This window comes from Oxyura jamaicensis, chromosome 2 (assembly GCF_011077185.1).
Source record: "Oxyura jamaicensis isolate SHBP4307 breed ruddy duck chromosome 2, BPBGC_Ojam_1.0, whole genome shotgun sequence".
NCBI classification, from domain to species: Eukaryota; Metazoa; Chordata; class Aves; order Anseriformes; family Anatidae; genus Oxyura; species Oxyura jamaicensis.
Window position 1 is genome coordinate 118,198,033 of NC_048894.1, and position 21,577 is coordinate 118,219,609.

A 21,577-nucleotide genomic window follows, 5' to 3' on the forward strand; every position below is an offset into this window, starting at 1 on the left:
ATCTGAATGATCTATAAAATATAAACTTGCCTGATTCATTTTAGAAACTTGAAGTGCCCTGAATGAAATTTCATTAGAACCAAAATCTTGTCATAACTGTTTGCCTATCAGAAGTCATTATGTCAGAAGGTATATACATTTTAACGTGATATGCAGTGATTGAAGAAATACAAATTGTCCAAAGATCAGAAAAAGTTACGTCATTAAAGATAAGCAGGATTCAATGTTAGATGTGATCAGTGTGTGCTTTCTTAGGTTCAGAGGGAAGATGTTATGTTAAGTGTTACTAAAAATAAGTATATATATCTCCTCAGCAAAATCCAGGCTAAGCTTTCTCTTGACTTCAAGCATATTTGGGTCCAAACTTTTTTTTTTATTTATTTTTTATTTTTATTTATTTATTTATTAAGTATTTCCCTTTCTTTTTTGCAGGTGGATTCATTTTTGGTGGAAGCTGTTTCTCTTAGTCATTTGCGAAAAGTGGTTATAGGGCATGATGGAGAAGGATATGGGGCTGGCATGTACCTCAAGATGATAGCAGTCAGGGAATCACAAGACTCAGACAAAGAATGGGTCTTCCCATGGTGGAACTGGCTTGATACTCATCTGGGATCATGTGAGACTGTTTGTGAGATAGTTACAGTTGGTAAGCTCTTTTGCAAAACTGGTCTGCCTTCTACATATTTTTGAATTTGGCTATAGATCTTTCACATCTCTATATTGTCTTTCTTTTATTGCAATGTGATTTTTCAGTTTGATTTTTTTATTATAGAAAGACTGCATCTAGTAATGTCAAAGTGAATAAAATTCTGTTCTGTAAATATGTTGTATATGAAACTCAACTTCTGAATTAGATTTAGCACATTGCAATGAAAGATTTCAAGCAGGTAAGAGTTTTAGATGAATGCCTTATAAATAGCTTAAGTTTTATGCATTAATTTTCAGGTCACTTAGGATCTAATTTGAAATCCAGAGAAAAATTACTTTAGTTAAGTGAGCTTAGTACCCATGGTATTATTCTGCTGTGCAAAGAAACAGTGCCATTTTTCTATGCTCAGTTTATACTCATTTCAAGTTTACTACACCAAAAGTTGTGCAAATCCAAATCTGGATGTATCTGGCAAAAGAACAATTACAGCCGGACCTGTAGCAAAGGTTCCTTCCTTCAATCCTTGAAAACAATTTCATGTAAATGAACTGTTAAAGTTCATCCAGAACAAAGAATATGGCTTCAAATCATAAGGTGCCCTTGATAGATATGTAGGCATTCAGTTGTATATTTTTTTCTGAATTGTAGAAAGCAGATTTTTCTAAGCTGTTTCCTTCCATTAAATCATTTTCATTTCCCATAGAATGGTTAAAATGGAATGAAAATGAAGGATAGCAGCAATTAATAGAGAAAAAGAGAGGAAGATGGTAATATTGAACTCTTAAGGATCTGCAAATATTTTTATGTGTTTACAATAGGTTTACCTGTCAGTCTCACACTATTATAACACATTATATTGCTAAGTATTATATAGTTGCAAGTGAAGTTCATTGTTGTTATTCATTTTGCATTAGGTGTCTACAGGCTACAGATGGCTGGTGCTTCTAAATGATAAATTGGTTTCAGTAACATTGATTGCTTTTTTTAAGAACAATTAATTAGACCTCTAAAAGGTGACTGACTGTTCTCTTAGTAATTACTTCCAAACATGACAAGGAGAATAATATGACATCGAGAAAATACCTGTGAAACTAAAGTTTAAACACAGCAAGAACATTAAGCTGTTAAATTCTTGGCAAAAAGAAAAACAACAATATAATAAAGGTATCGATGTGTTATTCTTAGTGAACTGTTGCCATAGATACAATGTAACCTGCAAATAGAGTTTGCTTTGTGTACTGTAAAGGCTATGGGCCTGTTATTTTATGCCATTCTGTCATACTGTCGTCTTTCCTCTTTCTCTCTGATAATTTTTAAAGGTAGAAGATTGATTTCTTGTCCTAAACTGCCTGAAATCAACGTGCAGTCATCAGGTCTCTGGATAATGGACATCACTGGATCTGACTTGAGCAATGAAGTGGATCCATTACACCTTTCTTTCATCTTCTACGGCAACCTGAATCACAAAAAGTTGCCACTTCAAGTTACAGGAAAAGCAATTCAAATCAAAGTACTTCAACCTCTATCTATTGAAAGAAAAGCCTAAGGATCACGTACCTGATGACCCTCTTAATTCTGAGATAAATTGTTTCTTTAAACTAAACTACCAAATTGATTTTTAAGTCCTCTATGTATTTTGGCACAGGCCATCATTTTTGTTTGGAGGCAGTAAGGCTGTCACTGGGGCAATGTTTTTGAATGAGTGTAGAAATTAGCCTTTTTCCAAGGTTTCATACTGAGAATGTTTAATTGAGCAAAGTGGTTCCTATGTGCATATCACAGTACCTACCAGCCTACAGGTGCTGATTTACAGTGCTTGTTGATCTCACAAAAGCAATATGTAAACATACAATGGTATACTATAGAGATTGTAGGGCAGATGATGGAGAAGGAAGAATCATGAATGAGATGAAACTTATCAAAAAATTCATTTTTGTCTTTCATGTAATTTATTCAGCCATGTCACCATGTTTTTGCAGGCTAACTTCTTTTTCTTGCATTGTTTGCCTCTTTTATTTTTGCCTGTCTTTATCACTTTATTATTCCTCTTGATCAGCTCCTTTTTGCCCACAAGTTTCCCCCTTTATTTAGTTCTTCTCATCTTCCGTCATTTGTCTTCACTTCCTCCTATTACTCTTCAACTTATATATTAACAACCTTTTGATTGAATGAATGAATTTGACTTATATTGAAATATGGCCTGCTTCTTTCCCAATTCTTTTACTTCCCTCTTGTAACTATAATTCCTTCCTCAGTGCCAGTGCTGTGTTACTGTTATGCTATTCTGATTTTACTTTCCATCAATGTACAGTACATCTCTCCAACACAGTAGAATTTGGAACAGACCTGAAGGTAAACACTGCAGAGAACTCCTCTACTTTAGGAAATCCCTGAACCACAAAGTGCTGAAAACTAGGAAAATATTCAAGGGAAGAGTGACTATTACCTGTCCCATTCTTGTATTGCTTGTTCCATCTTTCCATTGGCCTTTGTGGGTTCTGAGGAAATGGTTGACCCCTGTGAGAAAACTGGACGTTTTCAGTTGGTTTGTTAGCCTTGTTTTGCCCTTGATCCTGCAACTGCAGAGACAACTATATGGCCAGATTGATGGAATGGGAGCAAGTGGACAGACAAGTCAGTGGCAGCTTCTCAAGCCAGCTTTGTATCACAGAAATATGTTCATGAAGCCACATCCCAAAAGATGTTTCTTCATGATTGACTGCTGAAACAGCAGAAGCAGGTAGCAAGGGAAAAGCAAAAACATAAGGGTGAAGAGATCCCTGTCCCAAAGAGCGAGTGAGAATATGCTACTTTTAATCATGGCGTTCATCAGAAAGCAGCCTTGGAGTTGTGAATAAAGAAACTGTTCATGGTTCTTCCTACTAGTCTGGCAAATAAGACTTATTGTTTACACCAAAGAAATAATTGGCTGTTTTTTCATGTTCTTCCTTTCTTTAGTGGAAGTAAGCACACTAGATTAGGCTATAAACATGTTCCAAAATGAGGAGTACCTAGTTCTGTTAAAGAACCTCTTCTAAATATAAAGAAATGGTATGAAACTGGAAGTACCCTGAGGAAAGGTCAGGTCCTATGCAGTGCTGCTAGCTGGGCAGTATTTCAGTGGTACTATCTGGGCAGTATTTGCAATGAAAGAGCAAGGCAAAGAATATAGTTAGAAAGGGGAAAAATGGTAACGGTTATAAATCTGCTGCAATTCTTCAGCTATTGAAGTTTGCTCAGCTGTTGCATACAGCTGTCAACTACATTTGATCTGGCACAATTAGAATGAGATCCATTCATCTGCTCTTTTTCTCACTTAGGATGAACTGGCAGATATTGGCTCACTCTACAAAGTTCAGGTAACTGGCCCACATAGCAAGCTAAAACAGCCATGGCACTTAGATTTACTGCATATGAAGCACACAGGCACAAATGAAGAGATGTATTTAGCTTTTGACTGCTTGTTCAACCCTAATGAAGACAAATGTGTGGAACTGCCAGCTCTCTATGCAGATCAGGAGCCTTTGCCTGGTAAGCTAAGTCTGTTTTTGTTACTGGGGTCAGGATCTGTGTCACTGGAATACCGGTATATCTCCTGGACCTGAAATACTGTATGAGACTTTCCACAAGAATTTTATATTAAGGAATATGATGCTTTGCACTTGCATTTATCACAAAAGAAAGCTGAGCAAAGAGGAATCACTTGTATCAGGATTATGACAGATGTTATAACTGCTGACACCAGACATAGGATATGGTTTCTTTCATGTGAGACAGTTCCAGTTTTAGCTCTTGATTATTTATTATCTCTTCAAATTAATGCTGTGTGAGCTGAAGATGTGTACAAAATATTAACTTGTGTGTGATATTACCTGAATCTTCCTATTCACAAATAAATGTGTGACCTAGGAATACAGTCAATATTTTAAGAATGAAAGAATTGCAAAGACACCCTACAAAACAGATAGAATTAAAACAAAACAAAACAAACAAACAAACAAAACAAACAAACAAACAAACAAAAACCAAAAAACTACTTGTTACAATCAGCCAGCAAAAGGAAAACCAAGAATTTCAATTGCACCAGCATTTTATTGATGTTAATGAGAAATTTATAGTACGGCTAGTATTATTCCAGCGAAAATATATCGAGTTGCAGTTTTCTCTGATGTTATTAATACATGTGAATTGTGTATATGATGATGACAGAGATATGATAAAGTGATTACCCCCAGCCCCTCAGGAATATGGAGAACAACCAATTGCATACTGATGGCTTGATCACTCGCTATTTAAGAACAGGATTCCCATTTATGCAGCTCATTAGAATAAAGAGGATTGATGTGGATAGTAAAGATCATGTATTGAAGCTTTTACTGACAGTTAAGAGGTTTATTGCCGGAGGCTATAGTACAAAGAGTGTTCTGCTTAAACAGAATAGAAAATAATAGAAAAAGATGGAAGCTGCCCAGAAAAAGGAACAAAATATTCCAGGTGAACTTTGGCACACTGCTCCCTAGGGAGATTTTCTGAAACATTTTATCCCATTTAAAGTTGAAACTTGAACAAATAAAATAATGACCTTATAAATCTCTGATTTTATATAGGTTTTCATAACTTCAAACAATTAGTAGCCTTGTACTCATTTACTGAAAAAAAATCTTATGTTTCAAAATAGCATTGGATGTTGCATGTAATATATTTAGGATGTAAAATGCTGAATACAATAACTCTGATGCTTGTTAGAATCTCTATTATCCCATTTTTTTTATGAAAAAAAAAGGAAAATTATAAGTATTGGTAATTATTTTCAGAATTTGGAATTGCTAAATGTTTGACTAGATATTAAAACTCCAAAAAGTTCAAACCAAAATAAAAATTCTAGAATTCATCTCTCAAAGTCTTTGTTATGCTAAGAACCAAATGGAGATAATGTTAGAGAGCAGCAATGTTATTAGTAGAGCAGTTCAGTTGGGGTTAAATGAAAGGCTAAGATATTTTCCTTGGATAACTTCTAAGAAGAAGATGTATACAGAGTTTCTGACATAAATTATCACATAGTTGGGTAGTATTTACTAACCTAGGAAGTTTCACACAGACCATTTTGCGGAGTCCAGATTAAGGAAAATGCCTTAGGAGGAATTCTCTTCTAGATTTCACTGACTTTGAGTATGTGAGCAGTCCTTTTGAACTCACATGTATGTCCACAGGTGAAGTAATGATATTTGGGATATTTAAAGATGCACCTTATGAATGATCTACAACTGAAAGTATTAATATCAATCATTTTTTTTTTTTTCTCTGTGACCCCAACACTTATTCAGACTAAAATTTCTAAATGTCAGCTTCTTCCTTGTATTCTAGCTTATATACTGGAGACAAATCAGTTATATGTTTGCACTCATTATTTCTTCTAAAGAGGCACATTTATGGAGATGTCTTCAATAAATGCCTTGGAAATATAAATTTGAATAAAGACAAAAGAACAATTTTGAAAGATAAAGATCATTACTATTCCCAGACAAATTAAACAACAAGTAGATAACTCTATAGGGATCAACGTAAATGCAGAAAACATCCAAGTAAAGTGTTTCCTTCATCAGTTATGTCAGCTGCCTGGTTGTAATGAAGGCCATGTTATTATAATTACTTCTCTTCTAAACTAAGGGATTCCATGAGATTTAGCAAGGCCAAAATAGATATCTGTGCTCCTTTGTGATCTTCAGGAAAATCACAGCTACTTCTTTAAGGTGTTTTTAGTTTGCTTTTAGTTTCTCACTGTTCCAATCTGCTAGTGATAGGCAATAAATTATATTAATCCCCCTATGCTAAGTCTGTTTTGCCAGTGACGATAATCGGTGAGTGATCTCCCTGTCCTTATCTCAAACCTGGAGCCTTTTCCATCATATTTTCTCCTCCTTTTTTCTTTGAGGAGGGACAGTGAGAGAGTGGTTGTGGAGTTCAGCTGCCCAGCAAGGTAAAACCACCACATCATCTCATCTGGTGAGACATGAGGATGATTTAATTCCCAGTAAATTACAGTTATCAGTTGTCATTGAATATATTTTTAATAATTGAAAACAAACAAACAAAAAAAACCATGCACAAATATTTAAGATTGATTCTCTGAAATTGCTTTTTTCTGTCATCTGTAATATTTATTTCTTAAAAATGAATGCCCAAGTTCAGCCTATAGGTAGCTCCCTAGGTACAATTATATTAAATATCCAAGGTCAAACAATTGTCTTGCATGCTTTCATTTGATTCTGTGGCATTATCAGAGGTATGTATTTGCCTTCTGGATATTAGCTGGCATCACAGAAGCGAATATATTTACCATTTTCTTTTCTTTCACCTATCAATCCTAGTATTTTGTAAACATATTTTTTTAGTCTATCTGTATCATGGTCCAAATTATTTATCATGCACTTTTGTGGACTTCAAAATAAAATAAACTATTATTGTTTTTTTTTTTTTTTTCCTTATAAATTCTGTGATAATTCTGCAAACGACATTAATGTACATATTAACACATACTGACAAAGTCATTGCACACTTAAATTGTGCTTTTGAAAATGATGTTTTCAGTTAAAATTAAAATTTTAGAACTTCTAGTTCTTAGTTCTATATTTCTTGATGATTTCTAGATAATTTCTTGATGATTTTTAGTATGCCATTGTTGTTAAATGCAGTTGAAATCATATATCAGAAGTTATATAGCAATATAAATCCCAAAATAGAAGTTATCTGAAGTTAGAAGAACTTGCAATATGTAGTTGTCAAAGTAACCATTGAAGATAAGTGTTACCTTATTTTTACTAAAGTATTTTTAACACCAGTTATTAATTGGACTCTTCTGGCTCACATTAGGGTTCTGTGATGCAAATTAAGTATTTTTTTCCACAACATGAACACAAATTCCAACGTTCCCCCTCCATCCACCAAGTCTGTTTACATAAGATCATGTGTTAAAGTCCTTAACATCTGTAGCAATAAACTGTATTAACAAACATATTATTCATATTCATCTTTAATAAAAACAAAAAAAACAAGCACCCAGCTTTACATTTTTACAGTATATAGATAAAATATAACTTTTTCACTGCTTTGTTAACCATAATAGGTCATTGTTATGTAGTAGTGTACCATGATGTATTGAGGCATGGCGAAGTATTAACTTGCTTATTGATAATTAACTGCACTAGATACTGTTCAGTCCAGCAGCTCATGTTTATGAAATAATTCCCTTTTCATTAAAGGCAATGATAAATTCCATGTTAACTTCCAAAATGAAAGTAGTTCAGAGATGCTTCAGCTAATGTTTTCTTTTGACTTATTAGACTTATTAGCCATGGCTTGTTAGCTCAAACATAGCACCAACCTCGCGAGAATGAGTCTGGCTTGGGTGTTGAGCTAGTGAAGTTAGTCATAGTATTCTGCTTAATTTGACTAATTCGGATTCCTGCTAACTCAGGCCTCTCTTACCACACACTTAAGTAGGGTAGATGAACCCTGTACTTTTGACTAGATTCGTAATATAAAATATTGAATGGATAGAAGATGATTTGGTCCACAGTCTTGAGCCTTTCTTAGTATTTTTCCTCCATTGTAAAAAATACCTATATCACTTGATTTCATTGCAAACCTAAAATCATAATAGTGTAAAAAGTTTAACTGTACCTCTGAGATTCAGAGAGGATATTGCTGTGCCATTTAAACTGTTTACCCTGAAAGGGTATTGAGATTTATATAGGCAAATGTTACTGAATTTTGCTCTAAATGATATTTGAATAAGCTTTGATTCATAGTAAGTTAAACAAAAAATGTAAAATTCGATGTAACACCTTATCATAGATCATCAATCATAGATCGATGATCCTGTTATTAATTCTTGTTTTCTTTTTCTCTTTTTAATGAGCACTAGGTGATCATTTTCACTTTTCAACAATATTGACTTACATCTGAAACCGTCCTCTTTTATAAAGAGGATTGGGCAGAGACAAAGAATGGCAAAGTTGAACAGAACATCTTATTTTAGTAGATTTTTGTTGGTAGAGGGATGTTGTCTATTTGATAGTGAGAATAGTCCCAAATAACCCTGAAAACTTTAACCCTTTTCCCTAGAGCCTCATTTATATTATGTCCTCCTTCATAGGAGTTCCTTTGTATATTTTGTTCTGTTTTGCTTTGCTTATATAGCAAGAGTCCTTTCTCTTATCCAAAATATTTGAAAATTAAAGGAGAAATATTTGCTGTGACTACAGTGAGCTTTGAATTAGGCATTAACAGTTTCATATGGACCTTCTGACTCAGCAAAAATATTAGGTATGTTTCTAATTTTTGGTATGTATCTCCCTTGAATACAGATATGAAGCAACTCGTTGTGTGATTAAAGTTGAGACCATGATTAAATATATTAATGATCATGGACCAAAGCAGTAAAAGTGTTTGTAGACATTGTGATTTCTAATCCATGCTACATGAGGGGTCAGATCTGTGGTCCAAGCTCTTCCTAATCTAATTCACACAAGCAGCCTTTTGACTTCAATGTATTTGCTCACATGAGCAAGTTATACATATAGTATACCTACATCAGTCTAGATGAATAATATAGAGGCTTACCTTTGTATCCTAGCTCCTCTAAAAGCAAAAATGCCATTGGCTAAAATACCAAAGTTTCTCTTGGACAGCTCATATGCTTTCAAATATCTAGATCTCCAGCAAGGGCAAGTCTGTGTAGCTAAGTTCACTTTATTGCAACTATATTGTCTTTCATCTGACAGTGCATATTTACCTGCCTTGAAGAAAAAGATGAGTTATATTAGAGTACCAGACTAGGAAAACTTTTGTTCTATTTCTTATCATCAAACATGAGTAATATCATCAATTACAAGCACTTTCCAAGTTCATGGTTTAAATGTGAAAAAAAAAAGGAAAATCCAGGAAAAAATCCCTTAACATAACGATGACACAATGAAATAAATTTACTTTTCAGATTTTTTTTTGTTCAGTTACCATCCCCACATAGTAAAACATGAAGAGAAACAAAGACATTTCAGTATATCACAATGAGCACACCTTCATTAGCAGACTGATACAGCCCCTATTATTTAATGAATCCTTTTAGATATTCATTTTTCAATCAGTATGCAAAACCACCCAGTATGCAAAACCACTCTCATTCCAGTGATGTGACCTTTTTATTTTAGACACATAAAGAAATAGCTATATAAGATGTCACAATATTTGAATTCAGGCCTTTTGATTATAACACTCAATATGAATAGCACCAACTTGTGAAAAGAGCTGTAAGAAAAGCTTAAAAATAAATATCCTCAGAACACTTTTTTCCTCCCTGTTTTCCTATCACCTACGCATGAAAATAAATGACAGCCTTAGCTCTGGGTTCTTAACAATCATTCTTAAACCTACCAGAAATTTCTCATAATTATATCTTTTTAAAGGATGTAGTTTGGCTAAATGGAGCCATTTCTGTCTTGGAATAAATTTAATTCAAGAGGCAAGCTACACTGAAAATATCAGTAGTTTCCAGGATCTATATTGAGTTATTTGTGTATCATGTGATGTATTTTAGACTGAAATATGTATTTCAGATTGGAATAATGTGTATTTCAATGCTTTCTGGCTTGTATTGTCAATTGTGTGACTGAAAGTGCTTCTCAGTTGCTCCTTGGTTCTGTGTCTGTGTAAAGCAGCATTTCTCTTTGTACACACACATTTCCTGGAAAAGCAAACCAGGACCAAAGTACAGGCAAGCAGCAGAGTGAGTCTGGAAGAGTTTCCGCAGAATGCAGCTGTCAAACAGTCTAGACATTGCTGAGATTTGCTTTACTGTGCCAGTGATGAAGACTGTGGGAGTTGTGGCTGAATAGTTTGGAGTAGTCAAAAATAGTGCAGTACACATAAAATGTTGGATTTTAAGGGTGCTCAGTCCTTCAACATATCAATCCTATAGCTTATGATAAAAAACGTTCATGAGATAAATGCATTCTTGAATACATTCATGGTATGTGTTTATTACCCACATCCCAAATGTGACTTTTACAGTGGATTAAAATGTTCTCCTCCTTCTGAAATACATTGGAAAAATATGTTTTACAAGCCAGCGTGGCTGCAAACTGATAGCTTTTTTCCTTAGGTCAGAGCTTGAAGTTGGAAGCAGAAGAACATCCAGACTGTCTAAGTTTAAACTCCTAACTTCTAATGTCCATCTCTAGAATATAGGGGAACCCATCATAGGTGTTTTCTACAGCACCTGCCTTTCTCTGCTGACTACATAAGGAGCTCATATTCCTAACATAACCACCAAAGTTAGATACCTAAACTCACAGCACTGGCAGTATACAAATTAGCACAGATTTATTATTGTAATATGAATAAGAGCAGGCTTTAAACATTAAAAATACAAAGAAACAAATATAAAACTTCTCATTTTTTTTCCCTGAGCTCCTTCTTGTTAAGATGATGCAAATAACCATGAATATTGAGATTGTGACTTGCTTCTGTTTCAGTGTTTCCTTATTCCTTGCCTCCCTTATAAATTTAGTGGCTAACATCATTTTAAAAATGAATATAAGAATTTTCTGTGAAGTTTATTTGGAAATAATGTAATCTGATCGCTTCTGGATCACCTCCCTGTGTATTGTATCAGAAAGAGGCAAGGAAGAAGAAGCTCCACAGCATGGCCATACATGGTTACTATCACCACAGCTGAGAAAACCAGGAATGCTTTCTCTTAAACTCAAATTTCACATTTCACATTTGCATTCTACAGCTAATCTATATATGAGCATTATTACATGTACATGGGAAGTTCGTTAGAGGCTGATTCAAAATGTGAAGAGGATTTTCTATTTATGTGTTAGAGCAGATGTTGAAGTTATTTTTAATTCATTATTTCTGTTTCACATTAACTTGTTTTAACTTCAAGTTTATTCTAATAGTGTTATGGTCTGACTAGTGAGAAAGCTTGGTAGTCCTGATGCATTAATTCAGTTAAGATAATTACATGAGTTTAAAGCTTAAACCAATCAGATCCTGGCTTTCTTCTAAATCACTTTGTAAGTGCTAAGCTCTGTTTTCAAGAATAAAATATGGTATGAGATTCTGATAAATTTGCAATGATTTCTACCAGGGATTGGTAAATAAGACAGGTGTTGAGCAGGAAGACAAGCAGGATTTTATCTTGCTGACTTTTTGTTCTTATACTTTTTTTTTTTTTCTTTTTCTGAAGTTGTAGAATATTCAGTCCATTTGCACACGGGAGACTTGAAGAAAGATGCCACTGGTGAGGCTTATCTTTGTATTCAAGGAGAGAGGAGTGACTCAGGGAAACGATGGCTTAACTCAAGAAACAGCCTGATCACTTTTGCTAGAGGGCAGGTAAAAAAATGAGGAAAAATGTAACTGAATCTGTGAGTGTCTTTTTGTTAAAACTTATGTTTACATACAAGTTTTCATGTACAGAGTATCAAAAATGCTTTACTAACTTTTGCATTCCATTTATACATGATTTTCTCTTGTAACTAAGAGGTGATTGTCTTCCTAGGTAATATTTTAAGCATTACAGAATGGTAAAGCAATTAAATTGATAAAGTAATTTTTAAATAAATTAAACAGACTCTAAATATACTTTAATATACTTTAAATATATTGTAAAAGTTCTACTTTAATATTCCAGACTTTTAAGGCCAGAGAGGTATTTGTACATTGTTTTAATATGGCTGACAGAGCTGATAGTACTGCCTTTCTACTTACATTAGACCATGACCTTCTTTTATTAACTTTCCTGAACAGTAATGTCCTTGTTCCAAGCAGCATTTTAGTTTTTCATGTTTCCAATTTTTCCACACACTTCTTGCTTTTAAACATTTTAAACATATTCTTGCATTTTTTAGTCTTAAAGGGCTTTTCCTAGAAGAGCAATTCCTAGAGTAGTTATTGATTTAAGAATAAAGTAACTAAAACAAGTTTCAGGTCAAACAGAAATATCTATTTCAGATCAAAAGAGAATATCTAGCTGACACTTAATTAGACTACTGTTTGGTCTGTGTTCAGGTTTGGAAGAATTTGGAACTTTAAAGGGCTTTTCTATATCCTGGGCTATAGCACCTTAGTCACCTTATTCTATAGAAAAGATCTCATTAAGAGCTATTTGGTAATTAATCTTTTAACATCTTTCTTTATTCCAACTTGTTCCCAGATGGCTAATTCTCTGTTATTAGCATTTGCTTTTTTTTTTTCCTACTTGATTCTTGTGATCAACATGGTCCTCACAATAGCATGAATTTTTGTAAGTCATTGTAATTGGCAGCAACTCTGGAATCAACAAAAGGTTTTTATTGTTTGCCTTCTTAACCCAAAGCAGACACCCAATTTTTGTCTTCAAATTGCATTTTCAACCCAATAAAGACAATTTCTCTGTCTACACCAGGATAGCTCATGAAGTCATAAGAGATAAAAGAGGCTTACTTGTGGAGATTTTGCACTTGTTTTCCCAAGAGATTAGACAAATCTATTCATGAATATCATGTTTACGAACCTTGTTTCTAAGGCCCAGTTCAAAAAAGCCATCAAATGCACGCTTTAAGCTATCTGTGTCCCCAGTGCCAGTGTGAACTGACTTATGTTAGCTTTCCCATTAATAGTCAAGAAAGATGACTGAGCAAAGAAGAAAACAAACATGTAAGGTCAAGAAGGTGATTATACTAAGATTTGCAGTAGGGAAGAAGGGAAGATACTGATACCATGAAGTATATTCATCACGCAGTTCTAGTGTGTGATAAAAATCTATCATAGAAATGGCTTCAGTGAAATATCCTTATGCCCATAGCACAGTGGTTGAAATCTTCCTGGAATACTATTATTTTTTTTTTCCATTTACATAATTCCCACTAAATTATCTGTGATTTTTAGTGAAAGTGCAATTGCTTCACATTTTCAGAATTAGTAAACACCTGTAACATTCATTAAGAGTTAGCTTCTGGATCAAAGTAACTTTCAACACAAGTAGAAATTGAGCTGATTTGCTTATTTTAGTCTATGAAAGTATTAAACATGAGCACTTTACTGATAGAATGTATATTTAATGTTTTAAAAATTACTTCTTAGTAACTACAGCAACATTTTGAAACTGATAATCCACAATATTCACTGGTACAGAAAATATCAGTTATCACATGTACTGTTTAATTATGAACTCCGAGACAGTGGAATAGCATAAATGAGATAAATTTACTTCCATTAAAATACAGAGCAATACACCCTTGTGTAAAAGGATAAATATTCAAAAGCGGATACATAATAAGTTTAACTAAAATATATTTTAAATTATTTTCACATTGCAGGTGGACGTTTTCAAAATCAAAGCAGTATACCTTGGCAAGTTGAACAAAGTTCTTGTTGGATTTAAGAGTCCAAAAAAAGGTCAGCAATTTTTTTTTTCAGTTAACTTATAGTAAAATTAATATAGATGATCAAATTTAGGGAATCCTGGAACTTCAGAAATATCTTAAATTTAAGATTAAAAATCACAAGTTTTCTTTTTTTTTTTTTTTTAATTCTAGAAAAAATGAAATTACTCAATTACTCTCAATTTTCTGCTGTTCATTTTTTCTGTTGAACTGTACATGTCAAGTATCTAACTTGGTTTCACTAAAACAGGCAAAACATTCCTAGCAAATACAGTGAAACTGTAAAATGGTAAAATTACATGTGAAACTTTTCTCCATAGAAGTTACTATGTATTTTTGATTACTGTCAACTAAGCCTTTATTTTTCACAAAGACATATGACTTCATGCTTTTGCAATTTTGACATTTTTTCTTCCTTTCCATTTTTGGATGATGGACATTTTCATTTTTAAGCTAGATATATATATATCTTTTTCCCAGTACTTCAGTACTGCTTCTAAGTAAAGAAAAGAAAAGAAAATCAGTCCATCAGATTAGGAACTGGAACATGGAAGGAAGGCTGTTGGCCTCATAGTTTTTTCTTCTAATCCCATTAGAAACATAGTCTTTCTTATGAGATTTTGAATAAGTGAGGTTGAGTGGCAGATAAAAAGGCTGTATTTCCTGTAGCATTTTTTTCTTCTCCTCCTTCCAGCTCAACAGCAACTCTTGGTGTTAAAGGAAATTGCTTACCTCTTAAATAGCAACAGCAAGGAGCATCATGAATTGATATTTTGTTCAATACTGTGGCTACAGTTTTGGCACAACAGTCTTTAGAGGCAAAAGAACAGAGGTTCTGCAGATATACCATTCATGCAGATAAAAAATGGGTATTTTATTTTTATCTTTATCAAAACAAAAACAAAAACAAGCACAAAGAGCGGGGCGCCCCAAAAAAAAAAAAAAAAAAAAAAAAGAATATAAGATGACTCTGTAACTTAAAGACACATATACACAAACTGATCTGTGGACTATTTCCCATTTATTTCCTACATGGTAAATTGAAATGAATGATCAAACTTTCATTGACTTCAAGACTTGAAGTATAACCAATTTTACCAAGATTCAGAGGTCTGAGCCTTCAAATACATTGTCTCCAGAGAATCAACAAAATGGCCTCCATCAAGAGAAATCTTTCAGCTAAGTTTGAAGCTTATTAGATAGCATAGATCCTTGCCAGAAATAAAGTTGTGTTTATTGTTTCTTTCTGCTGTGCACTTTGTGCACTTACAGCCCAGAAGGCCAACTGCATCCTGGGCTGCATCACCAAAAGGAGAGACCAGCTGGTCAAGGGAGGTGATTGTCCCCCTCTGCTCTGCCTTTGTGAGGCCCCACCTGGGGTGCTGTATCCAAGTCTGGGGTCTGCAGCACAAGAAAGATGTGGACCTGTTAGAGCAGGTCCAGAGGAGGGCTACAAAGTGCTGGAACACCTCTCCTATGAGAGCAAAGCTGAGAGCTGGGGATGTTCAAGCTGGAGAAGGCAACGCCCTGGGGAGACGTTGTAGTGGCCTTCCAGTACTTAAAGGGGGCCTACTAGAAAGCAGGAGAGGGACTCTTTGTCACAGAGTGTAGTGATAGGAGAAGGAGAATGGTTTTAAATTAAAAAAGTTCAGCTTGAAGAAGAAAAGGCTCCAGGGTGACCTCATTGCAGCTTCTCAATACTTAAGAAGGGCTTATAAAAAAGATGGAGAGCAACTTTTTGCTCAGTCTGACAATGACAGGACAAGAGGGGATGGTTTTAAACTAAAAGAGGATAGATTTAGATTAGAAACTAGGAGGAAATTCTTCACTCAGAGGGTGGTAAGGACTGGAACAGGTTGCACAGAGAAGTTGCGCAGAGAAGTTCCCCATCCCTGGAAGTGTTCAAGGCCAGGTTGGATGAGGCCCTGGACAACCTGATCTAGTGGCATCCCTGCCATGGCAGGGAGGTTGGAACTAGGTGATCTTTAAGGTCCCTTACAACCCAATCTATTCTGTGGATTTATGTGGTAGAAATCCTGATATACTGTTTTCCTTTAGGACATTTATAACATCATTTCATATGTGGGACCTCTGTGCCTTCCCATCCTTTGGGGCACTGATAGATCTAATCTGTCCATTTGTTAATTTTCACAAGATCTGGAAAAAATCTTTAAGAATTCTCCACTGTATCAAATATACTAAAGAGTAGGAGAACAGACAGATACATACACACACGGTCAATATATTTTCAGAAGTCTTGTTTCCTTAAGAAGTCAGACAAAAGAAAATATTTTATTGATTTTCTAAATATAGAAAATTATGACTGCATACGCAGAACATTTTGTTGCTTAAAAGGTATAAATTAATAATGTTCTGTTTATTTTCAATCAGATGAGTGGTTCTTGGAAAAAATTGTTATAAAAGAAGTCAGCTACCCTTTTTCTTCTCACGTCTTTGCTCACAATGACTGGATCAATAAATGCTCTAAGAAAGATTTTGTAGAAGTGGTAATTCCGCTCAAAGGTAATGCCAGCAGAAATGTCCTCAATTTGTGTGAATCACTATTGCATGGTAAAGCAGAATAAAGTCAGCACAATGCTACTTCACAGTGTAGCCAAACTGAACAATGGTGTACCGATTTGTAAGAGGCTGGGGCCAGGTCCAAGGCAAATCATGACTTCAGGAAAAAAAAAAAAAAAAAGTAAATAAATAAATAAATAAATAAGGAGGAAGAAATCATGCCTGGGATGGAAAAGGTGGGAATGGCAATGCTGCACAGCTTGTTCTTGCTGCTGCCAGAGGAGGTGGTAATGAGTAGTCTAACCTTTCAATGGTTGGCATCCCCACTCAGACCCTTGGTGAGTAGCAGCAAGTGCTGGCAGCACATATCCTGTCCTTGGAACAAAGCAAAGAAATAGGCCTGAAACTTGCACAAATGTCACGTGTGGATTTGTGAAGCTGCTAGCCTGGTTTTCCACACCTTCACAGGGCTACAATAAGTAATAGGGCTTTTGTGACTTTGCTTTTGCTTTGTGACTTGCCTGTGCTGGATCCAGCTCTATGAGGCAAAGTAATTTTATGCTGTGGCTCATATTATCTTATAACCTAGACATGGACTCTGAATATATATTTGTTCTCAATGCAGAAATATTTGTGACATCTCTTCCTACAAAACAAATTGATACTAAAAGTAGAGGACGATGGCAAATGTGGGTACACTGTACGCAAGTACCAGAAGATGTGCCTGATATTCAAGTTGTTGTATTTGGAAGAAAAGGGAAATCTCCTGCACAGAAAGTTCAGAATCTGAATGATAATCCATTTTTGGTTAGTTTCTTTTTTATTTTACACAAATCTTACCAACGTTTGTCAGTAAAGTAACACTTGTAAGCTCTATATGTGAAGTTGTGTGGAATGAATTATTGTTTGACAGAGTTAATGTTTACACCCCCTTATCTTAAATAAACAGCACTTGAAGAAGTTCTTACATGGGGGTTGATACATATGACTTACCAAAGCTCTCTTCTTGAGTCAATTGCAACGTTGGCATGAAAAACCTCACTAACTCTGAATTAAGGCTAGTAGTCTTTAACAGTAAGTCAATAAGTAAAGAACTTATTTAGTACTTCCTTTACTTTTTATTTCTCAAACCTTGTCTAATCAGTTTTCACTTCTCAGAAGCTATGTATCTTTACCATGAGCTTAGGCCTGGTCAAATACCAGTTCTGTAATTTATGCATTAAATTAATGGTAGCTTCTGGACAGGTGTTTGAAACTGGGCCACCCCTTCTAAAAAACATTTTTATTCTTAAACATGAAAATTCAGTCATTAGTGGTCTTCTGCAAATAGGCAATAAACATCACTTCAATTTTCCCTCTTTATTTTCCTAACAGTTGACTATTGGAGATATTGGAGATATAACAAAAGTTTCCTTTGTGTTATCCAGTCCATGTTTGGGAAGAGGAATTAAACTTCACAAGGTATTCCAAATGCACTACATATAAACATAAAATACTCTGCTTATTACTAGTATAAATAGCTGTTGTTGAAGACAGATTGGTAGCTTCGGCTTTGCACCACATCAGCAGGGCCACACACCTTGTGGCTCAGTTACCTTGTGTCTACAGATGATTGTCTGCAGCTTCCAGATCTCTCTGAAGGCAGACCTAGCTTACTTCTGCCTACTGACACACATATAGCTATACCAATTTCACTGATGTGCAGATCCATACTGCATAGTTCGCCATGATGAGGAGGGCAGCATTTTCTGCTGCTGTTAGAAGATGCTAATCCCTGCATGGAAATACTGACAACCTCCTGACACAGAGCAGCCTAATTGTGGAAAGCAATTAAACTGATGCTTTTTTAATTTATTCAGTACAACACATTCATCAGTGGACCTTGATCATCTGACTGAGATTTAATATGTACTTAAGGTTTCTCATGAAAAGGGATGGTGAAATGATCTAATGTTGTCAGTATTATGATTCAAGCAGATTTTAAATGTATACCTTTCCTCAGGTGTGTAGGAAGATTAAATAGAAGGGTGTTGGTCCTGATAACGCTTGGGCTTTGGGGGAAAAAAATAACCTTGGAGGTTAATGCAAAGAGAAGTTGCGCTAATGAACCATTCCTGGAGGCAAGTGTCCAAAAAGTATTGTGTAAAAAGCAGTGAATAATTCTCAGTATAGTAAAATTATGGTTTTCTGAACTTGGCCACACAGTTCCTTAAACCTACTGTAGATTTAAACAGACAAAGGGTGATTCCCTAGATCAATAAACAGTCTCGAAACTGTTCTGATGGGAAACACTAGAGACAGCTGCATTCCAGGGTAGAAGCTGAAAGGGGTTATGATATTCGAGGGGACATTAAGTTTATGAGCTCCACTGAGGGTAGAGGAGGAGTTTATCTTGTTCGTATTCTCTCCCAACACGTTTGTCTGCTAATTTTTTAGTCTCATCAGGCTATAAAAATGGAAGGAATAGGTAAGCAAAACTAATTTCTCATTTTAAATATAGCTTTCCAGACCATTTGATAAAACATTCCAAAGACTGATACTAACCTCACAACAACCATTACATGATTAAGTCCCCAGAACAGGTGGCTCAAAAGATGGCAGAAAATTCATAAAAGCCATAGTTTGCTGTCTGCTTTCTTTTCAAAGACAACCCTCTGCAAATGGCTAAGTGATTTTTGTTCATACTTTTAAATACTTCAATAGTTATTTAATAAATGGTTTATTAGTAGCTATACATTTTTACTATCTGTAAGTCAGTGGCTTGCTATAGACCTGGGTAGTCTCTTCTACTGGTGCACTTACAACTCACATTAGCCACACTGCTTGTGCCAGTAATATGCTTTTAACATCTATTACTCATTTATCAGTCTGTTTATAAATTATTTATATATGGAATCTTAATCTAAAATATAGAGTGTTGGTTTGGTTTTAATAGAACTCTTACAGTGCAGTAAAAAAATAGATATGCTTTATAGAAATCGAAAGTCTATTGGAGTCAGTCAGTATGTGTAAGTTCACTATGAATCAATGGTCAAGCCAAGTCCCAGTTGAAAAGAGTGAAGAATTGTCTTCCTTATTTCCTCATTAAATGGAAGAAGTAAAGGCAAAAATTCAGAAATCTCACAAAACCACAGACTACAGATGCAACTGCAAAAGATAAAATAGAGATAAAATCTCTACATTCCTTTTGCTACTCTCTTGTCTATTCTGATTTTTACAATAGCATCAAGCTACCAGAAATTTTCCTGCTGATCTATGTTTTACTGCATACTTTTTAGAAAATGATCCAATCTTAGCTAGAATTTATATATTTTATGTAACTTTTGAAGACTTATGTAATAGTGAAAAACATCTCTTGCTTAAAAGCAGTCTCTCTCCCTTTCCAAAATGAAACAAAAATTACTTTTACTTTTATAAAGTAAAATGTAAATAATATATGATTTGAGATAAAGTTCACCCTTAGGTGCAGTCCTGTGACTAACAAGAATTTGTCAGGTACATTTTACTGCATAAATTTACACTTTTTTTTTTTTTTTTTTTTTTTTTTCTGTGAGGGGGGCAGTTTCTGTTATGTAGTTATAATTATATAGTTAACCCTTTTTTTACTACCCTAATTTTACTACCAAAGGAGTTTGTAATACTCATTGATATTTAATTAGCAATGTTTATACTGATAGTAGTTAGGGAGGATATCTTTGTGTGAAAAGAAGATAGTAAGGATATTCAGTTATTGCAGATGCAAAAATGGATACACAACACACTGCAATTTCAGTGGAATTTAATACTGTCTAAAAGATCCCACTCTGTTTATTCAAACTACTAACAGTTTGGTTCTGGAAATCATGATGGGAAATTGTTTACATTCATCTGGAAGCTTTTTGCCTGATCTTATGAAGCACTGAGCACATAAGCAGATATGGAAAATGTTCAGTAATTATTTTTCTAGGAACAAGTCTGCCATTTAAAAAAAAAATTAAACTCTCAAATTCCTAATAAATTATATAATTCAATCATATAATTATGTATGTGTTTCACAGCCTACACTTGAAGTCTATGTAAGGAAATGCATACTCAAAAGTCAGGTTTTCCAAACAGGATATGTGTATCCTGTATGATGAGCCACAAGCTTCTGTTGCTGCTGCAGGTGCCAGCAGAGGTAGTAAGTCACCATAGTAATTTTGGGAATCCTTGCCTGAAGGTTGTGACATTAAGTTTTTTCCTTTCCTTTTCCCTTTTCCCTCTTCCCTTTTCCCTTTCCTCTCTTTCCTTTTCTCTTTCCTTTCTTTCCTTTTCTCTTTCCTTTTACTTTTCCTCTTGTCCTGTATATAATAATTCTATACAAAGAAATTCTAAAGTCTTAAGAAGTCATTTCTGCAGACTTGCAATTATTAGCTATGTATCACATTCAGTCCTGACTATTATAACACCAGAAATATTCCTGCATATGCTTGATACTTTATTATTCTGTATTTTATGAATGGCCCTAGAATAAAACTCACTACCTAGGTTGCCCTCTTGTGAGTCTGATCTCTGCATTAACTGCATCAGGAGCTAGGAAAGCAGGATCCCAAATCCATGCTCCTTCAGTTGCTTTGGAGATTCTAAGTTCACAGATTTGGAACCTAATTTACCAGTCTCCATTGGAATACTTAAAGTTAGGAGGAATTAATCTGGACATGGGCTCACACTTCCTATTGGAATTCATTCTTCAAATGACACCTAATTTCTACCAACTTTGAAAATCCTAGCTGTGACACAGCAAGTCACATACAAACAAATAAAAAACAGCAAAACATTTTTTTTTTTTTTTAAATGGGCAAATTTGAAATTCTGAAATTGCAAGTATGTATGGGTCAATTTAATCTGTATCCTTCACTTGGTTCCTTACAGGCTGCAGAATCAGGGGCTTGCACGGTAGCTCTCCTTAGGCAGAATGTGATAGCTTTTATAAATTTTCTGTGTAAAAATAGGAAGA

General features: G+C 34.7%; 1 protein-coding gene across 6 annotated transcripts in view; it reads left to right on the top strand.

Annotated features, from left to right (window-relative positions):
- Positions 1 to 21,577, top strand: part of RP1 (RP1 axonemal microtubule associated) — a 217,760-nt gene that overhangs the window by 139,320 nt on the left and 56,863 nt on the right. For 4 of the 6 annotated variants that reach the window (XM_035318571.1, XM_035318573.1, XM_035318574.1 and 1 more), the window contains 8 exons: positions 433 to 646; positions 1,969 to 2,159; positions 3,970 to 4,180; positions 11,904 to 12,052; positions 14,017 to 14,095; positions 16,474 to 16,605; positions 17,228 to 17,409; positions 17,977 to 18,063. In XM_035318571.1, the coding sequence (XP_035174462.1) occupies positions 433 to 646; positions 1,969 to 2,159; positions 3,970 to 4,180; positions 11,904 to 12,052; positions 14,017 to 14,095; positions 16,474 to 16,605; positions 17,228 to 17,409; positions 17,977 to 18,063 (1,245 nt within the window). Of the gene's footprint in view, positions 1 to 432; positions 647 to 1,968; positions 2,160 to 3,969; positions 4,181 to 11,903; positions 12,053 to 14,016; positions 14,096 to 16,471; positions 16,606 to 17,227; positions 17,410 to 17,976; positions 18,064 to 21,577 lie in introns of those variants that run through there. The other 2 variants (XM_035318575.1, XM_035318576.1) reach the window with 2 other exon arrangements.